Here is an 18,112-nt window from a genome sequence, read left to right as displayed (position 1 = left end):
GTCACTAATCACTAATATGTTTATTTGTTTATCACAACACCTTTGGACCTTCAGCAATCGATTATTTACCTTCATCTACATAGAGACAGAACGATGGTGTCTTAAACATCTCATTCATTTCACCAAATAACTTCACGCAGGTGGATAACGGCCGTCTCGGTCACGCTATGTTGCGTGATGCAGTTTTGAAGAACCAAATGCATTTATTCAATGAATAAGTCAAGCTAGTTCTATGTTTATGATGTTGTAAGTTACGGTACCGATTGAAGTTGAGTTCGAAGCCAGTGGAAAACAGCGCTGCGTTTGTGCTCTCCAGGTACAAATGTTGTGATCTCTGACTGACGACCGGGCGAGACTCGAGTAAGAGATGTCCAAACGAGCTCCGGCAGGGCGGGCCAAGGCGGAGCGAACGGACGCCCTTCAGGCCGCCAATGACGAGCTGAGAACCAAACTGATGGACGTCCAGTTAGAACTTCAGCAGGAGAAGAACAAGGTGAAAACCTCAACAGACAGACACTGCCTGCCTCCCTGCCTGCCTCCCTGCCTGCCTCCCTGCCTGCCTCCCTCCCTCCCAGTTTTCCCGATGTAGATTAGACATGCGTGTGCCATGACTGTGTCAGCCTACATCAACAAATGCACCGAGGACGTCAGCACCACTAAGAATATAATCACCCGGGGCAACCAACGACCCTGGATGACTGAGGAGGTACGTCAAACGCTACGAGCGCGGAACTCTGCCTTCAAGTCTGGCGACAAGGAGACACTGAGGACAGCGAGAGCCAACTTGAACCGTGCCATCAGGATAGCGAAGCGAGACCGCAGTCGAAAATTTCAGGATCGTTTCCACGACGTCAAAAACATCAGGAGTATGTGGCAAGGCATACGGGCGATTACAGACTACAACTCACTCTCCCCCCCCCCCCCGGTGGGTGTAGTTGATGCTGACTTTCTAAATGGTCTAAATAACTTCTTTGGGAGGTTCGAGGCACTAAACGGCACTCCAGCAGTTAAAACTGTCCCCCATCAGGAAGAGGAGGTACTCTGCCTTGACTCCGCCGATGTGTTGAAGACCCTGAGGAGAGTCAACCCCTGTAAGGCCCCTGGCCCCGACAACATTCCTGGGCGTGTGTTCAGGGAATGTGCAAGTCATCTGGCTGGGGTCATCACAGACATTTTTAACACCTCGCTGGGCCAAGCCACAGTGCCGGCGTGCTTTAAGACTGCCTCCATCATTCCGGTGCCGAAGAAACCTCAAATCACCTCATTTAATGATTACCGGCCTGTTGCACTGACTCCGGTTATGATGAAGTGCTTCGAAAGGCTGCTTAAAGGTCACATCGTTTCCAGACTCCCCCTATTATTTGACCCGTTCCAGTTTGCCGACCGGCAAAACCGCTCCACTCAGGACGCCATCTCCTCCGTTCTTCACCTGAGCCTGGCTCACCTGGAGGAGAAGAACACCCATGTGCGGAGGCTGTTCCTGGACTTCAGCTCAGCGTTTAACACCATCATCCCACAGCATCTGGTAGGAAAATTGGAACACCTGGGCTTCAACACCCCCCTTCGCAACTGGCTGCTAGACTTCCTCACCAACAGACCTCAGTCAGTCCGGGTCGGACAGAACACCTCTGATGTCATCACCCTCAGCACAGGCTCCCTTCAGGGCTGCGTCCTGAGCCCCCTGCTGTGCACCCTGATGACACACGACTGCGTCCTCAGGTTCACCACCAATCACATCGTGAAGTCAGCAGACGACACAACGGTGGTGGGGCTCATCAGAGACAACAACGACCTGGACTACAGAGAGGAGGTGGAGCAGCTGGTGGGCTGGTGCAGAGAAAACAGCCTGATCCTGAATGAGGAGAAGATGAAGGAGATCATCGTCGACTTCAGGAAAAAACAGCCTCACCACGCTCCACTGATCATCAACAGCTCAGCTGTGGAGGTGGTCAGCACCACCAAATTCCTGGGGGTCCACATCACAGAAGACCTCACCTGGACTATGAACACTACGGCACTGGTCAAGAGGGCACAGAAGCGCTTGTACTTCCTGCGGAGGATGAGGAGAGCCCACCTGCCCCCACCCATCATGAGGACGTTCTACAGGAGCACCATAGAGAGCATTCTGACAAGCTGTCTCTCTGTGTGGTGTGGAGGCTGCACCGCCTCCGATTGGAAGAACGTGAGGAGAGTGGTGAGGACAGCAGAGAGGATCATAGGGGCTCCTCTTCCCTCCATTCAGGACATTTCATCTCAGCGCTGCATGTCCCGTGCCCGTAACATCATCAATGACCCATCACACCCCCACCATGGACTGTTCTCCCTGCTGCCCTCTGGGAAGAGGTTTGCAGCATCCGCTGCAGGTCCACCAGGTTCTGCAACAGCTTTTTCCCTGCTGTCATCAGACTGTTGAACACTAGAACTGTTGAGCTCTAAACTGAACTCTGCATCACACATTCACAGAACTGTACTTTATGACACTACGGACCTCTATCTTGCACTATCTCGCACTACCAACTTTACTGAACTTGTATAAACCCTTTAAATAGAAGTTTAATACATGGTTTAGCATTCCTCTGCACACTCTTGAATACTGTTTTGCCTACTTGCACTATTGCATAATTATCACTGCTGCACTTTATACTTATTTTTAATATATATATATATATATATATATATATATATATATAGTATATATGTATATATATATATTTTCATAGGATATGTTACTTCTATTCAACTGCAATATCACTACTTTGTTGTAAGACGTATGCAACGGAATTTCGTTTTGTATGCACCATGTGCAGACAAGATGACAATAAAGTTTGTCTAAGTCTAAGTCATGTCAGGTCAGCTGTCTGGAGAGAGAGAGAAGTCAGGACCTGCGGGCGGAGCACCACCGTGCCACCGCCGCCATGACGGAACTCAAAAGCAAACTCCATGAGGAGAAGCAGAAAGAGTTAGCCATTACCAGGGAGACATTACTGCGGCAGCATGAAATGGAGCTGATGAGAGTGATCAAAATCAAAGATGGAGAGATCCAGCGACTGAATGCCTTGGTCCTCAGCCTGAGGGACGGCTCCATGGACAAGGTGATCCGCTCTATCCGTGTCTGACTATCCGCACGCCACGTCGGGCTTCGATGCGGCCGCTACCGTATTGTGTAGCTTGTCCCCAGTAAGCGTCGCGGCGCTCCGTTGCGGTCTCAACGGCCCGGTGTGGCGCAATGTCTGCTCAGGTGAGGAGGGGGGGCGCTTTGCTGGCGGAGGTGGAGGAGACGCGGCGGTGTCGGGAGACCGAGCGGTGTCGCCTCCACCAGGAGCGCGGAAGAAGCCCTGGCAGCGGCCCAGCAGGCCTGGCAGTCCCGAGCGGCCGAGCTCCGATCGGCTCATCACCAGCATCGGGAGGAGCTGAGCCGAACCAAGAGAGACTGCGAGAGGGAGATCCGCCGACTGGTAGGACTGATCAGATGCGCGGTGCGTGGCTATGTTCCCAATTTCGTTGTATACCTGCAGTGCAATGACACCTAAGGCATTCTATTCTATTCTATTTCACAAGAAGAAAATGTCCGGTTGCTCGCTTCGCTTTTGTCACAGCAAAGGTGTTCTAGTCGATTCAAGAAAAAAATTGGCCGGTTGCTCTCTTTGTTTTTGTCACAATTCTGGCAAATGAGTTTGCCCGCCTGCCTGAGCGCTCCCCGTTTGTAAATCCAGACGGATGAGATCAAGCTGAAAGACAGAGCGGTTAGTGTTTTGGATGAAGCCCTGGGGCCGGCCACGTCCACCGCCTTCAGCTGCAGACTCAGGCTGCCGAGCAGCAGATCGCTGCCCTGAGGGATTCCCAAAGGGCGGGCCTAAACTACCCTGGAAGTGGGGTCAACGCCGCTACTAGCAATCCTCTTCATTGCGTAAGCCACCTCATCACACACTTGCAGTACGCATGACTTAGTTCGTTGCTGGAGGAAGGTAGCACAAAAACAGTTTTGAACTTTGAACGAGTGCTTGTGTGTGTGTGTTGCGGGGCGTTTTCAGTCTCAGGAGGATCGGGACACGCGACGGTTTCATCTGAAAATCGCTGAGCTCAGCGCAGTCATCAGGAAACTGGAGGATCGAAACGCCCTGCTTTCTGAAGAGCGCAATGAACTGGTAATTTATTGACGGCACGCTTGAAGGTTTGCGCTACGTTTGATGCGCGCCATCCAGCGAGGCACCCATTGCGCTTGCTTATTAGTTGAGCGGCGCGGCGAGTCGGTTGCCTGGTAGATGTCTTTTATTGGGAGCCAAAGCCACGATTCCGTTCAAACCGATGCAAAAGGAATGGATACGTTCTGGCCCGCGTGTTGTGCGTCTTTCACATCCCGCACTTCATGCTTGCAGCTAAAGCGACTGAGAGAAACAGAAAGCCAGTTTCTGCCACTCCTGTACAAAAACAAACGCCTGAGCAGGAAGAATGAAGAACTCTCGCTGGTGCTGTGTCGCCTTGAAAACAAAGTGCGCTTTGTCACCCAGGAGAACGAGGAGATGGCAAGCTTGGTAAGTCGACGCGGACAACGGCGGCGTGCCAACAGAGTCCACTGCATTTGTGTTCCACAGAGAAGGCCTAGTTCGCTCAATGACCTGGACCGCGGTTGCGGCCAGCAGGACGGTGAAATGGAGTTCCTTCAAGTTGTGGAGCAGCGGCACATCATCGACGACTTGTCCAAGGTCTTCAGGCAGGCGACTCGGTGCACGTACGGCAGCGCCGCGCTCGCTCGCTGTCGCCAGGAAACCTTTTCCGTCCAAAGCTTGGCCGGCGGCCGCCATCCAAAAAATTGGCCCCTTAAATTCCGACCTTTCAAGCAGGAGCATTGTGCGCACGCGTTTGAACACGCTTTAGACTTGTTTTGCCGTTTTCAGCAGCTCAAAGCTCCCGTTTTGTCAGCGCCTTTGCCACTCGCTGTGCGCTGAAAACGACGGACTTGCCCGGCTGCTCAGCCCGTCAACCATGAGCCGCGAGCGCGACGTCATTGTCCGTAGGCAGCTAGTGGCAAAATGCACCCTGTTAGAGTTGCGCTCGCTCCAACTTATTTTGCAAGAACCACACGGGAGACAAGTAAGTTCTTTTGGACACCTGCAGGTGGAGAGTCCATCCGTTGTACGAATGAAGTCTGACTCTCGGCTCCTGCACGAGCATTTTAATTAAGAGAAACAGGGTGGGTGTAAGAGTGGATTGAATAGAGGAAGCCCTTGACCTCTAGTCAAAACATAGCAAGGGGTGTTTTACGACTTTGTGTAGGAAGGGATAAGCGATAGGGATAAATAAGGGATAAATAATATTATTTATTACAGGTCGCAGTCAAAGTCAAAGCAACACAATGATACGATAAAGATAATCTGGAAAACCCTGACACACCCTGTAGTTGTCACTTTTGGAAAAGACGAGCGTCCCTCCAATCATCGCCGGTGACGTGTTTTTCAGGCTCTGGAGACAGGAGCTCATGTCAGAAATGTCATTGTGAGTCGCGTTTGTTTCTGCGCCGGAGCCGTTCGTTCCCTTTGCATCCAAAGAATCTCAAAGGCGGATTATTTGTGTCGACAGGAGAGAGATTTGCTGCTACGATACCGACGTCGAGAATCTCTGAGGAGGAACAAAGCGTGAGGTCCTGCAAGGTGAGTCTGTTTGTTTGCGGCTGCTTGGTGTTGCGCAAGATGAAATGGCCTTTTTCTCGCTATCGTTCCTCTCGTCGATTCATCGTGAGGTGTCGCTTCAGTTTGTTCAGAGAGATGTTCGCTTCCGCGCCCGCAGGTCATCGAAACATTTTACGGCTACGACGAAGACGTGTTGGTGGACTCGGACGGATCGTCCTTGTCTTTTCACACCGACAGAACCCCCGACACGGAACCCGAAGAGGTAGCCCGCCATTTCTGCCAGCGTATTGGCACCAAACATTCCTCTTCAGCCTGGAATCGGACTCGTCTTTGCGTCGCGGGTGCTTTGTCGCCGGTCTGACTGATTCTGGTACTAGTGCTGTGTTGCATTGGTGTGTGCATGAAGAGGCGGAGCTTCGCTACCGCCAGCTGACGCAAGAATATCAAGCGCTGCAACGAGCCTACGCTCTGCTAGCCCAGACCAGCGAAAGGGGACTACGACGCCGAGAAGGAGATCAAGGTGGCGCCCCTTCCCGCAACCCCCGGCCGGGTCGCAGCCTCCCCGTTCTCACCCAGCCTCGGGTGTTCTCTGGTCTGAAAGGAGGAGGAGGAGCCTCCCTCCTCCTCCTTTCAGACCAGAGAAAAGCTGATGGTAGAAATGGGTCACTATCAAAGCAGAGTAGCAGATCTGGAGTCAGCGCTGAAGCAACAAGGACAGGTAAGCTCATCAATGAGCACACCTTTTTCTCAGACAAAATAGCTACATTCTTCAGTCACTCATCCGTCTGGCATTACTGGACCAACCCCCCCCCCCCCCCCCCCCCCCCGAACGTGGCTGGGAAAATGCGGAGAAAAGCAAATGTCATTTTCCAGTCAACCAAAGAATTTGTGGATGAAAATGACACAACATTCCAAAGCTGTCCACGCGTTTGTCTCTTCTAGAATGTCAAGTGGGTGGAGGAGAAGCAGCTGCTGCGTCAGAGCAATCAGCAGTTGGCCGAAAAGGTGACGGAAAGAAAGGCGCTGGGCGGAGTCGCTTGGCGTCACACCTGTCGGGAAGCCCCGCAGATGAGGTCTGACTGTCTTTTCAGGTCAGGCGGATGGAGGCGGAAGAAGCGCGTCTGAAAGAGCACATCCAGGATATCCGAGACCAAAACGAACTGCTTGAGTTCCGCATCCTGGAGCTGGAGGTGGGAAGACTCGCACAAGCGTGTTGAGGCCAGAGATGTGACGGACGGACGGACGGACGGACGGACGGACGGATGCATGCCTCTGCCTTTCAGGAGAGGGAGTGGCGCTCCCCCGTCTTGAAGTTTCTGCAAGTCCGTTTCCCAGACGGCCTCAGCCCTTTGCAGATCTACTGCGAGGCCGAGGGCGTGAGCGTACGTAAGGCGTCCCTCGCAACCCTAACCTTAACCCGAGGTCCCAGAACACCTTACATTGCTCCTTGCGCCTTTCCCCCGGACATCGTCATCAGTGATCTGATGAAGAAGCTGGACATCCTGGGCTATAACGCCGTAAGTGTATGTCGAACTCCTTATGTTCGCACTCCACGAGACTCGGCGGCTCAAATGTGACTTTTGGAAGGCTTTGCGCTGAAAGAAGCTTGTTGACGCTGTGCCTTTGGGCTCTTGCAGAATCTCACCAACGAGGAGCAGGTGGTCGTGATTCACGCCAGGACCCTTCTCACCCTAGGTAACGCGCACGTCCACGCACGCTCTCGCATTCTGCTTATGTGACAGCAGCCTTTCCTCAGTGGTTAGAATACATCAAAGTGACCAAGTCAGCACTTCAACAGAAGATGTTGGACATTGAAAGTGAGAAGGTAGACAGACACGCGACATCAGCCAAGGGGAACTCCGGCAATGTGCCCCAACAATTCTGACCTTGAGCTGTGCTAGGATATGTTCTGCAAGCAGAAGGGCTACCTGGATGAAGAGTTGGACTTCAGGAAGTGTTCCATGGACCAGGCTCATAAGGTAAGCCGCCCTCAAATCTCCCGCCGGACCACTGATGGACGAGGATTGCGGCCCAGAGGATCCTGGAGCTGGAGGCCATGTTGTACGAGGCGCTACCGCAGCGGGACTGCCCCGCCACGGACGGCGAAAAAGCCAGCCACGCTGGCGTGAATGACGTGCTGACGGCGGATCAGAGAGAAGAGCTTAGGAGCGCCGTGGACCAATGGAAGCGAGCCCTGATGTGCGAGTTGAGGGAGCGCGACGCTTGCATCCTCCAAGAGAGAATGGATCTGCTGCACAGCGCGCAACAGGTAAGGGCCCAAAGCCAGCCCGGCACTTACTTGCACGCTTACTGGCTTTTGAATGCCACTTTCCATTTGTCCGTCCTAGAGGAACAAAGAGCTGAAAGAATTCATCGAAGCTCAGAAGAGACAAATCAAACAATTGGAGGAGAAGTTTCTGTTTCTCTTTCTATTCTTCTCCTTGGCCTTCATTCTGTGGCCCTAACACCAGCTGGTGAGTGAGCTCCAGCGGCACCGCACTCGACACCTCCGATACACTGCCAGCCGGTCTCAGACGTTGGCAGACGCTCCGATGCCAACGTATACCCCCCGCCACGGTGACAGAGGCACCGCGTCACACCGGCGCTCATCCAATCAGAAGGCAGGAAAAGCAAATTCACATGCAGGGCACTTTTGAACCAGAAGAGAGCGCCACAAAAAACGGTTGTTGCCCCAAACGCGCACTAAAAAGGGTCAGAATAACAAGAGTCCCACTGGCCAGCCGGGGGCGCCCGTCCAGCTGTTTCTTCAGGGGGGAAAAAAATTGGAGTCACCGGTGAGTACATTTTGCATTTAGCTCTGCTTTTCTGCTTCTGTCTTCAAGTGTATGGCATCCTGCGATCAAAGAGTCAGCCAACCCCAAAGCGGTTGACCTCAACGTCCCACCACCATGCCTACCAGAGCAGGTGACGTGATGCTTTGGACATCCTTCCGTCTCAGATGCCCAAAAGTACTCTTTGCCACATCTGCGGCAATACGGTGTCTTTTCAAAGGTGCAAATAAATCCAGCGTGGGCGGAACACGCACGTCTTCGGTTTTTCCCGCTTTGTTTGTGTGACAGCTGTTGTGAAAATTTTATACAAATAAAGTTGTATAGTACAGGTTTGGCCAAGCCGCAACTCCCGAACCGCATGCGGCTCTTTTATGTTCATATCAACATTTGTGTGTGTGTGTGTGTGTGTGTGGGGGGGGGGGGGGTTGTGCGTGTTGGCTTCACTTGAGTTCAATTTGGTATTTTGGTCAAAAGCGCATGTGGTGAAATTCCACAAAGTAGGATGGGCAAACACATTTCTTTAAACTATGAGTGTCAATTGGGCTCTCGAAATGGCAGGGAAAAGATGCACAGCAAAACGAAAATACGTAGATGAACACAGGACGTTTTAATCAGAGTGGGAAAGTTTCTATTTTTTGTTGAACGTGATGGCAAACCATTCTGCCTGATATGTCAGACCTCAGCGCATTTCAAAGATTCAAATCTTCAGCGCCATGCACTTCAGCTCACTCCATGCTAACATTGATCAGGCGTCGAACCCGCATCATCATGCTTAAGAGGTGGCCATGCTAACCAGTGCGCCATTATGTCAACGCATAATAACTAAGTCTACTGGTCAAAACAGCGGTTACTATATGACGTCGCTACGTCGTGGTCACGTGACGCAGACAAGACGTCAATGGACGTGGGCAGAGTTAACTTGTTTAAAAGGGAGTAGGCAGAAGAAATATTTAATTTATTTAAATCTATTTTGAGTGCACACCATTATGCCAATGCATAACAACTGTAAATCTACTAAACAAAACAGCGGTTGCTATATGACATCTGCCACGTCGTGGTCACGTGACATACGTGACGTCGATGGGCGTAACTTTCGCCGGAATTCAAATCCGCGGGGAGAGTTAACTTGTTTAAAAGAGAGTGGGCAGAAGAATTATTTAATTTATTTAAATCTATTTGGTGTGTGCGCCATTATGTCAATGCATAACAACTGTAAGTCTACTAAACAAAACAGCGGTTGCTATTTGACGTCTGCCACGTCGTGGTCACGTGACGCGGACGTGACGTCGACGCCTACTTTACATCCCACCGATCACAGGACTCCTCGGCTGCATAACCGTGCCCCCTTCCCAACCAATCGGATTTGCTATACGCGAAAACGACGCCAATGGAAAGAGCTTCCGCCCAAATTTAAATACGTGGGCGTGGCTCGCAGCAGGAAGTAGGAAAATGGCGGCGATGTTGACAAAGACACAGCGGATGGTAACATACGACTAACAAGAGAAATATTTTTATTTTCTGCTTGCAACTGGACCGTCCAGAGCGTACACGGTAAGTACAACTCATCGTTTTTAAAAAGAAGTACTTTTGTTGCCCTGAAAAGCGAGTGAGCGTGGCGTTTGTGGGGGACGTCGAATTTCGACGATTCTTTCTGGTCAACGGTTGTAAATGATTGTGTTGATTAAAAAAGAAAACTTGATGTAACTCTACTTTTAACTGCCGTTTCAGATAGATTTGGAATTGCATCACATCCAATTTTGCCTAGAGCGTACACGGTAAGTAACACTCGTTGTGTTTAAGGAGATTTACGTTTGTAATAGCAGAAGTGTAGCCGCGTTGCGTTGTACGTGTGAATGTTGGTCCGGGCGAAATGTTAATGTTTAATTTCATTCCTTTAGGTTCCACGGTGTTTGTTGGCTGCAAGTTTTCCACTGCAAGAAGAGGCTCATATCATTGACCAGGAGCGAGCTACAATGGTGAGTAGCCATAACATTTATGTTAAACACTTCCTATTTCATGTCTAACAGTACTTGATTTAACAAATAACCATAAATAAATACAGTGTGGGCACTGAAGTTAACATATGTGATTATACTGCCTAATCTGTCACCGAGTAGATTGTTGCAAAGTAATATAAGATCCAAAGTTGTAATTCAGAATAGTTTTCAAAAGAAGGCCATTAGAATTATATACAAGTCTGATTACCCTGAACAAGCTATTAATTAAATCACAAATTCTTCAATTCAAAGATTTGGTAGATTATCAGACAAATAATGTCTAACAGTAATTGATTTAACACATCACGATAAGTAGATTGAGTGTGGGCACTCTCAAGTTAACATATGTGATTATACTGCCTAATCTGTTACAGAGTATGTTGTTGCCAAGTAATGTAGAATAGATCCAAAGTAGTAATCCAGAATAGTTTTGAAGAGGCCATTAGAATGATAAACAAATCTGATTACCTTGAACATAATAACAAGCTAAGTGTTTAATATGTCCTATGAAGTCAAAATTGGGCACCATCATGTGGTGAAATTTGGAATTGCATCACATCCAATTTTGCCTGGGAACAAACAGATTACATAAATCTTAGTTTTGAATAAGCCACTCCTTCTCAAACAAGTAAACTCTGCCCATTTTGCGCAGTAGATGTTCTGTTAATATCTAGTATTTATACAAAGTCATAATTTAAATTGCTTTCAACCTTCATTCATCGGTTCAACCAACATTACTCGCTCTTATTACCAACTTGTATTGATTTAACTAAGCGTTTAATACTTCCTATCAGGTCTCAAATCGAGATTTGGCAAAATACAATTTCAGCAAATCCAATTTTGCCAGGGAACAAAAATAGATTAAATAAACTAAATAAGTCCTCTTCCCATTAAATAAATCAGAAAAGTCTGTCTTGTAACCAGTCCTCTTCAAACAAGTAAAGTCTGCCCATTTTGTGCCGTAGATTTTGTGTCTATGCCTAGTATTTAAACAAAATCATAATTTAAACGACTTCTTTCCTTCATTCACTTTGGAAATTTGGAATTGCAGCAAATCGAATTTTGGCAGGGAACAAAAATAGATCAATTAAACTAAATAAGTCTTCTTCCCATTAAATAAATTAAAAAAGTCTGTCTTGTAACCAGTCCTTTTCAAACAAGTAAAGTCTGCCCATTTTGTGCCGTCGATTTTGTGTTAATGCCTAGTATTTATACAAAATCATAATTTAAAGGACTTCATTCCTTCATTCACTTTGGAAATTTGGAATTGCAGCACATCAAATTTTGCCTGGGAAGAAAAGTAGATTAAATAAATTTAATAAGTCTTACTACTTCCCATTAAATAAATTAAATACGTCTTACTTGTTCCCACTCCTTTTCAAAACAGTAGTTTAAAACGAGGGCCCTTCACTCAATCTTTAACCTCAACCCCGCACGTTGTGTTGTATCTGTGAATGTTGGTTGTGGCCAAATGATAGTTTTCTTTCATTCGTTTAGGTTCCAAGAAAACTTGATGTAACTCTACTTTTAACTGCCGTTTCAGATAAGCGGGTATTACGTCGCAGTCAAATGCCGCGGATATGACGTAATTGCCCGAACCTCCGCCAAAATTCAAATCTGTTGGCGCGATGGCCGTGAGCCACTGAGCAGCGACGATTATCAACAGAAATATCTTTATTTTCTGCTTGCAACTGGACCGTCTAGAGCGTACACGGTAAGTAACACTCATTGTGTTTAAGGAGATTTACGTTTGTAATAGCAGAAGTGTAGCCGCGTTGCGTTGTACGTGTGAAAATTGGTCGAGGCGAAATGTTAATGTTTAATTTCATTCCTTTAGGTTCCACGGTGTTTGTTGGCTGCAAGTTTTCCACTGCAAGAAGAGGCTTGTATCATTGACCAGGAGCGAGCTACAATGGTGAGTAGCCATAACATTTATGTTAAACACTTCCTATTTCATGTCTAACAGTACTTGATTTAACAAATAACCATAAATAAATACAGTGTGGGCACTGAAGTTAACATATGTGATTATACTGCCTAATCTGTCACGGAGTAGATTGTTGCAAAGTAATATAAGATCCAAAGTTGTAATTCAGAATAGTTTTCAAAAGAAGGCCATTAGAATTATATACAAGTCTGATTACCCTTAACATAACAACAAGCTATTAATTAAATCACAAATTCTTCAATTCAAAGATTTGGTAGATTATCAGACAAATAATGTCTAACAGTAATTGATTTAACACATCACGATAAGTAGATTGAGTGTGGGCACTCTCAAGTTAACAGATATGATTATACTGCCTAATCTGTTACAGAGTATGTTGTTGCCAAGTAATGTAGAATAGATCCAAAGTAGTAATCCAGAATAGTTTTGAAGAGGCCATTAGAATAATAAACAAATCTGATTACCTTGAACATAATAACAAGCTAAGTGTTTAATATGTCCTATGAAGTCAAAATTGGGCACCATCATGTGGTGAAATTTGGAATTGCATCACATCCAATTTTGCCTGGGAACAAACAGATTAAATAAATCTTAGTTTTGAATAAGCCACTCCTTCTCAAACAAGTAAACTCTGCCCATTTCGCGCAGTAGATGTTCTGTTAATATCTAGTATTTATACAAAGTCATAATTTAAATTGCTTTCAACCTTCATTCATCGGTTCAACCAACATTACTCGCTCTTATTACCAACTTGTATTGATTTAACTAAGCGTTTAATACTTCCTATCAGGTCTCAAGGCAAGATTTGGCAAAATACAATTTCAGCAAATCCAATTTTGCCAGGGAACAAAAATAGATTAAATAAACTAAATAAGTCTTCTTCCCATTAAATAAATTAGAAAAGTCTGTCTTGTAACCAGTCCTCTTCAAACAAGTAAAGTCTGCCCATTTTGTGCCGTAGATTTTGTGTCTATGCCTAGTATTTAAACAAAATCATAATTTAAACGACTTCTTTCCTTCATTCACTTTGGAAATTTGGAATTGCAGCCAATCGAATTTTGCCAGGGAACAAAAATAGATCAATTAAACTAAATAAGTCTTCTTCCCATTAAATAAATTAAAAAAGTCTGTCTTGTAACCAGTCCTTTTCAAACAAGTAAAGTCTGCCCATTTTGTGCCGTCGATTTTGTGTTAATGCCTAGTATTTATACAAAATCATAATTTAAAGGACTTCATTCCTTCATTCACTTTGGAAATTTGGAATTGCAGCACATCAAATTTTGCCTGGGAAGAAAAGTAGATTAAATAAATTTAATAAGTCTTACTACTTCCCATTAAATAAATTAAATACGTCTTACTTGTTCCCACTCCTTTACAAAAAAGTAGTTTAAAACGAGGTCCCTTCACTCAACCTTTAACCCTATTTATTCACCTTCTAGGCTAAGTGTTAAAGGCTAAGTGTTAAAGGCTAAGTGTTAAAGGCTAAGTGTTAGAGGCTAAGTGCCAGAGGCTAGGCGCCAGAGGCGAGTTTTTGTGGGCTGAAGTTTTAGTGGGGTTAGTGTGAATACAATCCAAAAGAATACAACAGAATACAATACAATAGAATATAATACATAGATTAAATTCAATAGCTCTTACTACTTCCCATTAAATAAATTAAATACGTCTTACTTGTTCCCAATCCTTTTCAAAAAAGTAGTTTAAAACGAGGGCCCTTCACTCAACCTTTAACCTCAACCCCGCACGTCACATTGTGTTGTATCTGTGAATGTTGGTTGTGGCCAAATGATAGTTTTCTTTCATTCGTTTAGGTTCCACGGTGTTTGTTGGCTATGTTTTCCACTGTCAGAAGGATGAAAATACAAAGTACAACGCTTGGACGTGGGCGAAGACGTCACCGGTGAGTCCTTCCTTCCTATTTATTTACCTTCTAGATGCTAGAGGCTAAGTGTTAGAGGCTAAGTGTTAGAGGCTAAGTGTTAAACACAATACGAACAACACAACGATACTGCACTGAACAACACGATACCGCACTGAGAAACACGATACCGCACTGAACAACACGATACCGCACTGAACAACACCATGCCGCACTGAACACCATGCCACACTGAACAACACCATCCCGCACTGAACAACACCATGCCGCACTAAACAACACCATGCCGCACTGAACAACACCATGCCTCACTGAACGACACCATGCCGCACTGAAAGACACCATGCCGCACTGAACGACACCATGCCGCACTGAAAGACACCATCCCGCACTGAACACCATCCCGCACTGAACAACACCATGCCGCACTGAACAACATTATGCCGCACTGAACATTATGCCGCACTGAACAACACCATGCCGCACTGAACAACACCATGCCGCACTGAACAACATTATGCCGCACTGAACAACACCATGCCGCACTGAACAACACCATGCCGCACTGAACAACACCATGCCGCACTGAACAACATTATGCCGCACTGAACAACACCATGCCGCACTTAACAACACCATCCTGCACTGAACAACACCATTCCGCATTGAACACCATGCCGCACTGAACAACACCATCCCGCACTGAACAACACCATCCCGCACTGAACAACACCATGCCGCACTGAACAACATTATGCCGCACTGAACAACATTATGCCGCACTGAACAACACCATGCCGCACTGAACAACACCATGCCGCACTGAACAACACCATGCCGCACTGAACAACATTATAACGCACTGAACAACACCATCCCGCACTGAACAACACCATGCCGCACTAAACAACATTATGCCGCACTGAACAACATTATGCCGAAATGAACAACACCATGCCGCACTGAACAACACCATGCCGCACTGAACAACACCATCCTGCACTGAACAACACCATCCCGCACTGAACAACACCATGCCGCACTGAACAACACCATGCCGCACTGAACAACACCATGCCGCAATGAACAACACCATCCCGCACTGAACAACATTATGCCGCACTGAACAACATTATGCCGCACTGAACAACACCATGCCGCACTGAACAACACCATGCCGCACTGAACAACACCATCCTGCACTGAACAACACCATCCCGCACTGAACAACACCATGCCGCACTGAACAACATTATGGCGCACTGAACAACATTATGCCGCACTGAACAACACCATGCCGCACTGAACAACACCATGCCGCACTGAACAACACCATGCCGCAATGAACAACACCATCCCGCACTGAACAACACCATGCCGCACTGAGCAACACCATGCCGCACTGAACAACACCATCCTGCACTGAACAACACCATGCCGCACTGAACAACACCATTCCGCACTGAACAACACCATGCCGCACTGAACAACATTACGCTGCACTGAACAACACCATGCCGCACTGAACAACACCATGCCGCACTGAACAACACCATGCCGCATTGAACAACACCATGCCGCATTGAACAACACCATGCCGCACTGAACAACACCATCCTGCACTGAACAACACCATGCCGCATTGAACAACACCATGCCGCACTGAACAACACCATCCTGCACTGAACAACACCATCCCGCACTGAACAACACCATCCCGCATTGAACAACACCATCCTGCACTGAACAACACCATCCCGCACTAAACAACACCATGCCGCACTGAACAACATTATGGCGCACTGGACAACATTATGCCGCACTGAACAACACCATGCCGCACTGAACAACACCATGCCGCACTGAACAACACCATGCCGCACTGAACAACACCATGCCGCACTGAACAACATTATGCCGCACTGAACAACACCATGCCGCACTGAACAACACCATGCCGCACTGAACAACACGATCCCGCATTGAACAACACCATCCTGCACTGAACAACACCATGCCGCACTGAACAACACCATGCCGCACTGAACAACACCATTCCGCACTGAACAACACCATGCCGCACTGAACAACACCATCCTGCACTGAACAACACCATTCCGCACTGAACAACACCATGCCGCATTGAACAACACCATGCCGCACTGAACAACACCATCCTGCACTGAACAACACCATGCCGCACTGAACAACACCATGCCGCACTGAAAAACACCATGCCGCACTGAACAACATTATGCCGCACTGAACAACATTATGCCGCACTAAACAACATTATGTCGCACTGAACAACACCATGCCGCACTGAACAACACCATGCTGCACTGAACAACATTATGCCGCACTGAACAACACGATCCCGCATTGAACAACACCATCCCGCAGTGAACAACACCATGCCGCATTGAACAACACCATGCCGCACTGTACAACACCATGCTGCACTGAACAACATTATGCTGCACTGAACAACACGATCCTGCATTGAACAACACCATGCCGCACTGAACAACACCATCCTGCACTGAACAACACCTTTCCACACTGAACAACACCATGCCGCACTGAACAACATTATGCCACACTGAACAACACCATGCCGCACTGAACAACACCATGCCGCACTGAACAACACCATGCCGCACTGAACAACACCATGCCGCAATGAACAACACCATCCCGCACTGAACAACACCATGCCGCATTGAACAACACCATGCCGCACTGAACAACACCATCCCGCACTGAACAACACCACCCCGCACTGAACAACACGATCCCGCATTGAACAACACCATCCCGGACTGAACAACACCATGCCGCACTGAACAACACCATTCCGCACTGAACAACACCATGCCGCACTGAACAACACCATGCCGCACTGAACAACACCATGCCGCACTGAACAACACCATGCCGCACTGAACAACACCATGCCGCAATGAACAACACCATCCCGCACTGAACAACACCATGCCGCATTGAACAACACCATGCCGCACTGAACAACACCATCCCGCACTGAACAACACCACCCCGCACTGAACAACACCATCCCGCATTGAACAAAGCCATCCCGGACTGAACAACACCATGCCGCACTGAACAACACCATTCCGCACTGAACAACACCATGCCGCACTGAACAACACCATGCCGCACTGAACAACACCATGCCGCACTGAACAACACCATGCCGCACTGAACAACATTATGCCGCACTGAACAACACCATGCCGCACTGAACAACACCATCCCGCACTGAACAACACCATGCCGCATTGAACAACACCATGCCGCACTGAACAACACCATCCTGCACTGAACAACACCATCCCGCACTGAACAACACCATGCCGCACTGAACAACATTATGGCGCACTGAACAACATTATGCCGCACTGAACAACACCATGCCGCACTGAACAACACCATGCCGCACTGAACAACACCATGCCGCACTGAACAACATTATGCCGCAGTGAACAACATTATGCCGCACTGAACAACACCATGCCGCACTGAACAACACCATGCCGCACTGAACAACACCATGCCGCACTGAACAACACGACGTCGCACTGAACAACACGACGCCGCACAGAACAACACGACGCCGCACAGAATAACTCAATACCGCACAGAACAACACAATACCGCACAAACAGTTTTAGATAATATTACGTCGCAGTCATGTGACGCGGACATGACGTCAATAGGCGGAACTCACGGCAAAATTATAATCCGTGGGCGTGGCTTGCAACAGGAAGTAGGAAAGCGGCAGTTCTGGCAAACAAGACACAGCTGTTAGTAACACGATGACTAACAAGGCAAATATTTTTGTTTTC

General features: G+C 47.7%; 1 protein-coding gene and 1 long non-coding RNA gene across 2 annotated transcripts; both read left to right on the top strand.

The window, feature by feature from the left end:
• The first annotated feature begins 3,609 nt into the window (after nt 1-3,609).
• LOC148390177 (uncharacterized) lies at nt 3,610-4,582 on the top strand. The gene is made up of 3 exons (XR_015861944.1): nt 3,610-3,907; nt 4,032-4,145; nt 4,377-4,582. It is a non-coding gene; the product is annotated as an uncharacterized LOC148390177 (long non-coding RNA).
• A 1,512-nt stretch (nt 4,583-6,094) lies between these two features.
• Nucleotides 6,095-6,844, top strand: LOC148390176 (janus kinase and microtubule-interacting protein 3-like). The gene is made up of 3 exons (XM_088392614.1): nt 6,095-6,345; nt 6,570-6,632; nt 6,719-6,844. Exons 1-3 carry the CDS (start codon nt 6,277-6,279, stop codon nt 6,842-6,844), a joined length of 258 nt encoding a protein of 85 aa, XP_088248740.1. The 5' UTR covers nt 6,095-6,276.
• The last annotated feature ends 11,268 nt before the right edge of the window (nt 6,845-18,112 follow it).

This window comes from Syngnathus floridae, chromosome 12, assembly GCF_059516105.1.
Source record: "Syngnathus floridae isolate MCC-2025c chromosome 12, RoL_Sflo_1.0, whole genome shotgun sequence".
Taxonomy (NCBI): Eukaryota; Metazoa; Chordata; class Actinopteri; order Syngnathiformes; family Syngnathidae; genus Syngnathus; species Syngnathus floridae.
Note: the sequence above shows the minus strand (reverse complement) of the source record. Positions and strands in the feature narration are given on the sequence as shown.